Source organism: Parasteatoda tepidariorum, chromosome 8, assembly GCF_043381705.1.
Source record: "Parasteatoda tepidariorum isolate YZ-2023 chromosome 8, CAS_Ptep_4.0, whole genome shotgun sequence".
NCBI classification, from domain to species: Eukaryota; Metazoa; Arthropoda; class Arachnida; order Araneae; family Theridiidae; genus Parasteatoda; species Parasteatoda tepidariorum.
In genome coordinates, this window is record NC_092211.1 from 73671853 (window position 1) to 73682822 (window position 10970).

At 31.6% G+C, this 10970-nt stretch overlaps 1 protein-coding gene across 2 annotated transcripts in view; it reads left to right on the forward strand.

Annotated features, from left to right (window-relative positions):
- The first annotated feature begins 4896 nt into the window (after positions 1-4896).
- LOC107440799 (putative sodium-dependent multivitamin transporter) overlaps positions 4897-10970 on the forward strand; it is a 24187-nt gene continuing 18113 nt past the window's right edge. Inside the window, exons 1-3 of one of the 2 annotated variants that reach the window (XM_016053839.3) lie at positions 4897-5294; positions 8228-8293; positions 8371-8490. In XM_016053839.3, the coding sequence (XP_015909325.2) occupies positions 4953-5294; positions 8228-8293; positions 8371-8490 (528 nt within the window). In that variant the 5' untranslated portion in view covers positions 4897-4952. The remainder of the gene's footprint in view (positions 5295-8227; positions 8294-8370; positions 8491-10970) is intronic. The other variant, XR_011637448.1, reaches the window with a different exon arrangement.

Below are 10970 nucleotides of genomic sequence, written 5' to 3' on the forward strand. Positions count from 1 at the left end.
TTTTGAATGAAAAAGCGCCTTTTTCACATTTTAAGGTAGTTAATTGATTAACATAATTTCTTTTAACACGCTATCAATGAAGCTGTTAAGTCCTTGCTATTCAGTCTAAAAATATTGAGTATATTTCCATAAATCAATGTCTGTATACATGGGCGGATAGTGAATTAGTGGGGCCCTGGGCTGAAACTACTTAGGGGCCCTAATAGCAATTTTGTCAAAAAACTGTTTTCTATAGTGATGTAGAAAAAAGTAGGACAATAAAAAAAATTTATTTATTTATTTTTATTTATATACAAACAGCAATTGTACAACATTATTGCAAAAGAAATTGACAGGTTATGTGTAGTTTTATTATATAAATTATAAAGCAACCTTTCTGCATTTTTGTGCTGCAAATTCCTTTATTTGCTCATTACATTGTAAGTCCTTCGTTAAATCACAATTTATGGAAAGAACTGATAAATGGTTTAGTCGATGGTTCGACATTGTTGTCCTATACTTGTTTTCTATATTTGTTTCCTATATTTGTATGACATCCTGGAGAAAGAGTCCTCAGCTTCGCAGCTAGTGATTGGCAACGTTAAAAAAATCTTTAAGATAGTATAGCAATTTGGGAAAACATCAATAAGTTTCTTTTCATAAATGAGCATAAAAATTTCACTGCAAGAGGTGTAAGACTCTGGCTTAGACTGAAGTAAATAAGATTTTAACTGAATGCACTCATTCACTAAATGCTCGTCTACGTCATCTGGATAATAATCAACAATATTACGTACACTTTCCAGATCTATGTGTTCCATATTTTTGTCTTGCAAATCCATTAAAAATTTGAATTTCTTGCTATACATCTCATAGACTTGGCTCCTTTTATTTAAATCCATAATTAGCTTATCTAACGCAACGTTTAGCGTGTCTCTTTTAAATTTTACTGCCCCGTGTACTGAGAATTTATCTGTAGACTTATCTTAAAATTTTGGAGTAATGCGTCTCTTGTTTATGTCATTGTAGTTCATTCCCACACTAGTGCTTAATTTTTTAGCTTTTTCTTCGTATTCCTTTAGCTTCTGATCTGATTGGTACCTTACTGCTCACGAAGTCTTTTAATGACACAATTAACTTGTTACCTTCACAAATATCTAAACCAGGGCTCTGTATTTTTTTATTAACTAAATTAAATCTCCCCAAAATTTCTTCCCAAAAAATAATTAAAATTGCACTATCGAGTTTCGCCATTTTATTGAATAAATTTCGTGCCTCTTTCCGGAAATCAACTTTCTCATCCTCATTTTAGCTGAAACTTTCGAAAATTTTCATACTGTCATCATAATTATTTTTCAAAGCTTTGACAGCATCATAGTGACAAGACCATCTGGTCTGGCTTAAACTTTTTAACGTAAATTTGAGTTTTGTTTCACGATTTAACAGTTCCCACCTATGGGTTGCAGTAGAAAAGAAAACGTATAGTTTTTGCACTACACTAATGAGTGCATTACAATAATGTGTGCATATTTTTTGCACTACAATCATGATTGTCACAATAATGAGTGCAGTAATTCACAAATTATCATTAAAAATTGATTAAAAAGATCATTTAGTATTAAAAAAATACATTAAAAACAAAAAAAAACATGATTTATAATTCTTTTTACTTACCAACTAAGAGCAGGAAATCTTTTCTTATACTGATTATGTACTTTCAATTATAAGTAAAATAAGAGAAAGGTCTTTATAACTTTTGAGTTATCATTTATTAGTAAACTAAACAAGTTTGTCACTTTGACGACGAGAACAAAAGTGCGGAGAAAAAACCAAAATTACGTCGGGCGTTAAGCGGCGCGGCGGGAAGTCTCCCGTAATAGACGCGAAAAAATACACTGACCAAGTTTTTTTTTAATATTAGATATTTTTTTTTAATTCAAAATATCACCTATTTTTTTCAGTGGGGACTGGGGCCCTTTGTATCCACGGGGCCCTGGGCTGCAGCCCAAAGAGCCCATAAATAGATCCACCCCTGTCTGTATAAACTAAAACTCAGAAGAAGAATAACAGTTCAAATTTAGGGGGGAGTGCATAATTGTTAATTCCAATTAAAATAGTTCATAAAACAGACATAAAATAATTACTTCTAGTAATGACTTAAAATGAATATGTGTTTATTTGTAAGAGAAATTTTTGCATTTATTTAAATACATGAGAAATAATGTCCTAAAGTACTTACTTTTCTGCAAGCAAGGCCGGAAATTAAACAAAACTGCCACTAGTTATTATCTCCAAACATATTAGTGTATAAATACCTGGTATTAGGCACAAAAAAGTAAGCAAAGCCTGATATTAATACTGACACTAGTATTGTCTTCAAATATGTTAGTGCATCAGTACCTGCTGTTATTAAAGAACAGAGGGGAAATATAATTATATAAAAGTTTCCATATTAAAATGTGCAAATAGTATAATTATTTAAATTAAGTTCCATGTTCCTAAAGAAACTCAATACAAAAAAACATAGTCTCTGTAGGAGTTCATTTTACAGCAAATTCAATCGCAACTGAATGAATGTAAAAAATAATAAAAACGCGAGGAGAAGATCTCTCTGTCTTTGCCAGGGTAAATTTCTGGTAACCTGCTGAACAAGCTAACGCACCAGTCGATCTCTATTTCATCACGCAGAGTGAAAGTTTTAAAGTTTTTTTTAAAAAAAATATGCTAGAAAACTGATTTTGAGACAAAACGAAGGAGATAAAAGCGTCTCTTTAAATTAATATAGAATACTTTCACTGTGTAGTTATCTATAAAATTTGAAAAGTATAGAAAATGCATTTTACTGTAATAATTATTTTTAACCTCTTAAAGCAGGAATGTTTTTTGGATACCGGTAAAAAATTATACAGTTCTATTTGATTCGGTATAATTTTTTTTTTTTTTGGAAATTTCTGTTGTGGGGGTATCTTGGGAGAGGGGGTTGGTGTAAAAGTTATAAAAAGTACTGTACAAACAAAGTTTAAACAATTTGAGTATAAGTTAATTTGGAGTTTAAAATTTTTAAAATCAAATTACATTAACTCAAGATATCATCTCTTTCATAGCTGAAACTTTCTGATAAATTGGCATATTCAAAATCGTTAGGTCCCGCAGTGGACTGATCGTTAAGACACGGTTCCCAGCAGATCACCGAAGTCAAGCATCACTGGCTGCGGTCAGTGTGCGGGTGGGTGACCACTTGGATCAGTCTGCGTAGGGACCGAGGGTGTGCGGTATTGGTCCTCGTTAAACTGTGCTACCGTAAAGTGCTCGACTTCGCGCGCAGGTCGTCGGGCTACCGAAGCGGGGGTGCCACCCCCCTCCGCGGAGGATCAAAATTGTGATGGCATGTCTTCGGATCATCCTCAGGGATGTTTCCCAGACCGTCGCCAATAGCATATTGTGCAGCTCTAGTGCGACGTAAACTAACAGCACTATCAAAATCGTCAGAGTCACTCATTATCGATGACTTTTTCAAATAAAGGTACATAAACATCAAGTAAAAATTAATTTATTGTTAACTGTTTACTTTTATGATATTTAACTCAATAAAAATGGATATGTTACCTTTTCCACCCCCAAACAACTGCTTTGTAACGAAGAATTTCTAACAAACTTTCAACTAATCATCAGAATGCACCGCGTGGTTTACACAAGAAAAATGCTGCATAGTGGTGTCATCTATGGTAAATAAATTTTATTATAATCTAGCCTTCCTATTTTTGTAAGAGCAGAACACAGACGGGCATCAGAAATAAACTAACGTAAGATACAAGATTGCCCGTGTGAGACATGGGCATGTTCGAATTTGCAGGTAACATTCGCCCGTGTCACACTCAAGCAAATGCGCTAAGAGGGTTAAAGTATTTTACCAATTTTTTCTTCTTTTTACAATATTGTGCATTAAGAAACCAAAATAATTTCTGAAGTGTATCACATGCATTTTAATATTATACGCAAAAATCAATTAATTTTATTTGAAATTAATTTTATTTTTTTCCGAACATGTTACAAGCAAATTATGCATTCTATAGAATATTCATTCTATAGAATATTTATGATATATAGATTCATTATATATAAAGCCCAAAACTATCCGGTAATGTAAGAAACCATTAATATTATATACATTTCTTAGGCATTCTATAGGATGCTGAATGAGAAACTAGCAAAGTATGAAATATATCTCTGATTCGTTTCGAATGTAATAAAATGTAATTCAAAATGTCTTCAAACTTACCATGTTGAAACAAGTAGGTTAATTTAAATTTCTCAATACTTATATAAAAATTTTGTTTCCCTTAATATGAGCATGAATTTTGTTTCAGTTAAAATTTAATTTTTCTTTGTGTGTTTCAAATAATTTTTTTAATTTCAGTCTTATTATTTCTTCAGAGTAACATCTGCTTTTTTGAGGAAGGAAAGTCATTTATTTGTGTAATATCCTTATAAGGAAAGTTTTTTTCCCTTTACCTAAATGGAATTTGTCATTCTGTAGAATACCTAAGAATTATATACAATGCCTAGTGAAAAAGTGTAATAGTTCCTATCTTTCATGCTTTACTTAAAAACTTTCGGCATTGTATACAATACTTAATTACTATTTCTTAATTTGCAGGTAACGTATATATTCTTTTAATCGCCTTTCAAAAGCACAACATATTTTTTTTCCTGCAATAAAAAAAAAACAGAAAAAAGTTAACTTTCAATTGAACATAAATTATGGCATTTTCTCCCACTTGTTATCATTGTAAACGACGTTTAATAAGAATAAGACAGTAAAAAACACAAGAAATGTTATCTTTTTACGAAGATTAATTGCCCAGAAAATAACTTAATATCTTTTTAGCGTTTCATAATCAGAAGATTCTTTTCTCCGCATTTAATAAGCTATAGCAAATCGCAGACGTTTGTAATCAGACACAGAAATCAAAATGTTTAAAAAGTACAGTCTTGGTGTTGCCGATTATGTTATTATTTCTTTGACACTTTTGTTATCGATTGGGATAGGGTTATGTGCAAGGTATTTCAAAGGTCAACAGAAAATACCGTCGGATTATTTGCTGGCAGGAAAAAATATGCCAAAATTTCCTGTCATTTTTTCTATCATTGTTACTCTTACATCTACGTCTTCGTTTCTTTCATCACCAGCTGAAGTTTACAAATATGGCATCGCTATTTCCATTGCTAATTTTATGATGCCCATAGGAATGTTTATATCATCAAGCGTTATTATACCAGTGTATTTCCAATGCGAAGTCTCAAGCATAACTGAGGTAAGAAATTGAAATTCATTTAATGAAGTTATTATTTTTTAACTGTTAACAGGAAATAAAGTAGAGGGGCAATATAATTATAAACCTCACAGTCTGGAAAAAAATTGTATGTAGTTATCATGAGTTTAATTTTTAGTCAGTTTTAAGAATTCAGCTGGTCAAGTCTTCTGAAAAGTAGCTACCCTGTAATGGGATGTGTCTGTGTATTATGGGCGTAACTTAGTGAATATTTCTCAAAACTTATAAAGTACTTCAAAGTACATCTGATAAAGTACTTAAAATATCTATAACGATATTATGGTACTATAATATCGTTTTTGGAGAAAAAAATATCACATCTGGAAAAAAAGGGACTTACAAATAACTTGCTTCTGATCAATTCTACTGTCAACTAGGAAGTAACTTTCAAATTATTATTTGATAATAATTTATTTAAAACTTATTATCACTTTTGTAATATTATATTGATACAATATCGGTAAATATTTACTGTAAACGGGTTATCATTTTCAACTTAAGTCCAAAAATATTGATGCAGTCTAATGTATTTACTGCACGCAATATAGTTTATGTAGACGTTATAATGAAAAATTTTATTTCTAAAGTAGTGAAGTTTATTCCTAAAATATTGCTACACTGCTAAACATTTACGCACATTAGTACTGTTGCACATATTAGTAACTTGTGCATGCTTTTGTTAGTGCGTTGATTATTCCTAAGAGATTTCATACTAAGAGACTTCAAAAAAGCAACTTTATCTCGAATTTTTAGGATTAGAGGTGCTTTTTTTATGATAGCGTTTCATATAATCTTTGAACTCAGTTATTTCGCTTTAGTTCATGAATTTGACGAGGAATTTTTGAATTAAAATTTTTATTTTTTTTAGAAATGTATTACCATAACATTCCTTTCGACTTATATAAAAAAATAAAATAGAAAAAAGTCTATTAATTAATTTTGAAATGTGTACGTATTTACCAAAAAATCTGAAAGAGGCATAATATTATTTTTCTTGCTTCTATGATTGAATTTGTAGTACCTTGTGCATCCTTTTATCAGTGTATTGACGTATTCGTTCCAAAGAGATTTCGGAAAAGCAACTTTATCGCCTATTTTGAGAATTCATGACAGCGTTTCATATAACGAATGGAATTGAAAGTTCATAAATTTAAAATTTTGTTAAAATTTCTTCTATTTTTTCTCACAAAAATTCATGGCTAAATGTTGAACCATAATATAGGTCAATCGAACAATAATATAATTAAAACTTGAAGCTAACTTAATGGCGTTTTAAAATGAATCATACTTCCATTAATTTTGAACAAGATTATCGAGTAATCTAGTTCAAGTACAGCAATACGGTACAAATTAGCTAATAATAACTGTATTAAGGTTCATCACGTTCGAAAATTTCTACATTTTGTAGTTTTTTTTCCCTTTCTTTTTCAAAGTCTTCCTTTACTTTATAATTTCATTGGTATATATATGATATAGATTAAATTACAAGGACAAATAAAAAACTAATCTAATCTAGTTCAAGTACAGCAATACTGTTCAAATTAGCTAATAATAACTGTATTAAGGTTCATCACGTTCGAAAATTTCTACATTTTGTAGTTTTTTACCATTCTATTTCAAAGTCTTTCTTTGCTTTATAATTTTATTGATCTATATAAAATATAGATTAAATTACAAAGACAAATAATAAAGCTAAATACAAAGCCGAAAAAATACAAAACCAAAATGCAAATTCTAATCACACTGAGAAAAAATTTGGGATATAGTTGCCATCCTTTTTAATGTTTAAATAAAATGAAATTTTCTAAAGAGCAATTTGTCTGTTTATTTTTCACTATTATGGTTTTGTTTAGTAATTTATTCACTTTTTGTTTGTTTTCTTACTAACATCACTTATTGTCCCTTGCATTAGAAGCAATTTAATAAATTCTTTGCAAACACCTTTCACTTAAAAAAATAAGCACATTTTTAGTAAAATATTTGCACTAATTGTTTTTAAACAATTGTTATTTTATAAATTAAATATATCATTTCGAACGATAACTGCAGTTCCTTAAAATTGCATTTAGTTAACCTCAAAACTAAAAATGGTGGCAACTAAACGCTAACACAGAGTATAAAGTCATAGTTCAAATAATGAGAACAAAGCCGAAACAAAATCACGAAATACAAAGCCAAAATGACTAAATACAATCTCAAAGCTATATATTAATAATAACATTAACCCAGGAGGACGCGTGATGCGTGAACGAATATTAAGAAGCACCTTTCTCATAGTTTTTATTCCTAATTTTGGGATTCCAGGTAAAAAAATATTTTTTGAACTTTTAGGTCATGATTCAAACGCATATTAGCAGCACGTCAACTAGCTTCGATCCTTTATAATTGAGTCACCAAATTTTTGATTTTCGTGCATAGTAACGCAACTTCCTCGATATTAATGCACAGTTAGTTGATTTTTGTTATATGTAATGTTAGTTTGTGTGCTTATTAAAGTAAAACTTTCATGAACATTGCAAACAAGTCAAAATTACTTGCCAAGGAACGAAAAATTACGCACAAAACTCGGAAGATACAAGAAATAAAATGATTTGTAGCACGAACTGTGAAAGACGCACGGGGTCATTCTACGACCCTAGTAACTGATTAAAAATCTATTGGGAGGGGGCCATCAGTACCTTGAAATGCAGTATGGACGAATCTTTAGATATCTTGTGTTTCTTATGTTTAATAACTTGAAAAATCATTTTTCTAGTACCTTGAAATGCGGTATGGACGAATCTTTAGATATCTTGTGTCTCTTATGTTTAATAATTTGAAAAATCATTTTTCTAGTACCTTGAAATGCGGTATGGACGAATAATTAGATATCTTGTGTTTCTTATGTTTAATAATTTGAAAAATCATTTTTCTAGTACCTTGAAATGCGGTATGGACGAATCATTAGATATCTGGCGTCTGTTATGTTTCTTCTGCAGATGGTAAGAATGAATATTTGAATTGCATCGAAAGGAAAGAGAAAAAAGTAATGTAATTTTGAATTTAAGGTCTTTTTTAGGTATTCTACATGTCCATTTCTCTTTATGGAGCAGTTTTGGCATTGAGTGCTGTTACAGACTTGTCTTTTGAACTGTCCATTGTGTCCTTGGGAACTGTTTGTGCTTTTTATTGTTCCTTGGTGAGATTGTTTTCTGAATTGATTCATGATTTTCATACATTTTACTTTTCCATTATTGTTTTCTTCTTCATTATTATTCTGAATGAACATTTTTATTTAAAATCGTTACTTATTTATTCTTATTTAATGTAACGAAACCTATCAAAATAATATTTTATAACAAAGTCTATATTAATCTATCAAAAAAGCATGTAAGAACGTGTACTTATTGCACCGAAAGACTGGGGTTCGATCCTCAGAGGAGGGTTGCAGCCTTCTCAGCTTCAGATCAATTGGAGATAACTTGTCAGGTAAGTAAAGGCAGTCTGTCCGTAATGCTGGCCTCATTAATAAAATCATGACGTTGCTCTGAAAATTGTATACTCTTAACCTCCATAAACTCCGTGGCTCTCATCGGGCTGATACTTTATCAGCGCATTCAATATAAGCTATCAATAATTATTACTTTTCCTTAAATGAAAACATGGATAAATAAAATACTCTTTATCACGCTTATCCAATTTTACAGCTATGCAATTGAGGAGTATCTCAATTTTCAGCTCTTAATTACCTGAAAAATATATCTTCATAACACTTTTTAATTTAAAAAAAACTGAAATTTAAGATTCACTGTTCCTTTGTTTTTTAGTCATTGATGTATGAATTAAAGATGAGATTTCGTGCTGTTTTTAAGAACAATAACCACATCTAAAAAAAATCGTTCGTGATAATTGACAGACCAAAAATTGACATTGCTTTGAAGAAATCGCTAAATTCCGGAGCTCTGAATTCACGAACTTCACACGCAGGTCGTCGGGCTACCGAAGTGGGGAGCTCTCCTTTTCTGCTGATGATCAAAATCATGATGGCATATCTTCGGATCATCCTCAGGGATGTTTCCCAGACAGTCGCCAATTGGCCATTGTGCAGCTCTAGTGCGACGTAAATGAGCACAACTAACAGCAACAACAGAATTCTGACAATCGGTATTTGCTATTTATTTAATAGTTCGATATAATAATCTAGAAGTTCTAGCTGGGCTTGTTATAGCATGGTATTTCTAAAGTGTTCATCTTTAATGTGTATGAGAGATACTGATGACATTTTTGTGACGTAACATTCGTTACACTTTAAAACATTATACACATTTAAAACGTAGAGCTATCGTGTCGTGACATTTTGCATGCCTGCTTCGCATAGCTTTTTTATTTTATTTTATACCCAGCGTTTAACAGCCCATCCAATTCTGAGTTTACAACTATTAATGTTTAACTCCATGGCTTCAGAGTTCTTATCCCAGCCTAGAAGATAAGAGAACTCCTAGATCAAACAGTGTAACAAACTAGCTTTCCTGGAAAAAATTTCGATAGAACTAACCCACATTTACGCTGCATGTAGAGGAAAACCACAAAAAAGATGAAGCCCTTGCCACGGTTAGTCCGAATTCAATTGAATTCTAATTATAATTTGTCTACTACTGAGGATATTTTGGGTCAAACCTATGATTGGTGCGAAATGGGAGCAGAAATAGTATCAATCTGCCACTGCTGGGAATCGAAACTGGGTTATCTCATTGGGAGGCGAATGCTCTATCCCATTGGTTCTCAACGGGGGCGATACCGCCTCCCTGGGGGCGGTGGGACTATGCTGAGGGGCGGTGAACTTGTTTTGGGCAGTAGGGGGGCGTTGGGTATGTTTTGGGCGGAAGGGGGCGTTGAGCATGTTTTGTCATTCAAATTTAATTTTAAAACTTACAAATAAAATTATTAAATAAAGATTAATTTAATGAAAAAAAATTATAATAAAGAAAAAAAAGATTAAATTAATATAATAAATCAAGATTATCCGATACACTATTTGAAACAGCAATAAAACGAACTTACACGACACCTATTCTTCGATCCGAACCAACACAGCTCAGCGCATGAGCCAGTACTTTTTGCCTCTGACTCATTCAAGCCATTTGCTGGAAATAGCAGTACATGCGCTTTCAGTATGAATGTTTGATTGGACCCGTGTTACTTATAATGGTTTTCGTTAGCTTTCTTGCGGTTTTTTTTCCCCAGTTTCGATTAGATCTCATAGTTTATTTGGCCAGGTACTTACGCGAATTAGTTCTTTATAGTATCATAAATTATTTATTAATTTTGAGAAATAGTTTATTTTCTTTCATCGTTTGTATTTTGCTGACACCAACAATGTCGGTTGACAAAAAGAAGTGTCATCAATACAGTGTCACGTACTTGAAGTTGGGATTTGTTCAATTACTGTTGAACTCTCAATTACCTATGTGTTTACTTTGTAATAAAGTTTTATCTAATGAGGTAAGGAAATCTTACCGTTAGCAAGAGCATTTGCAAAAAACTAGATATAGATTTGTCATTTTTGACGAACGTCTTTTTCCACGTTTCTGAAGGCACCTTCGGTCTCAGGGTTACTAGTAACGTCATCACAAAAATGCGACGATGGTTTGATCGCTTCTTATAATATATCAAAATTTA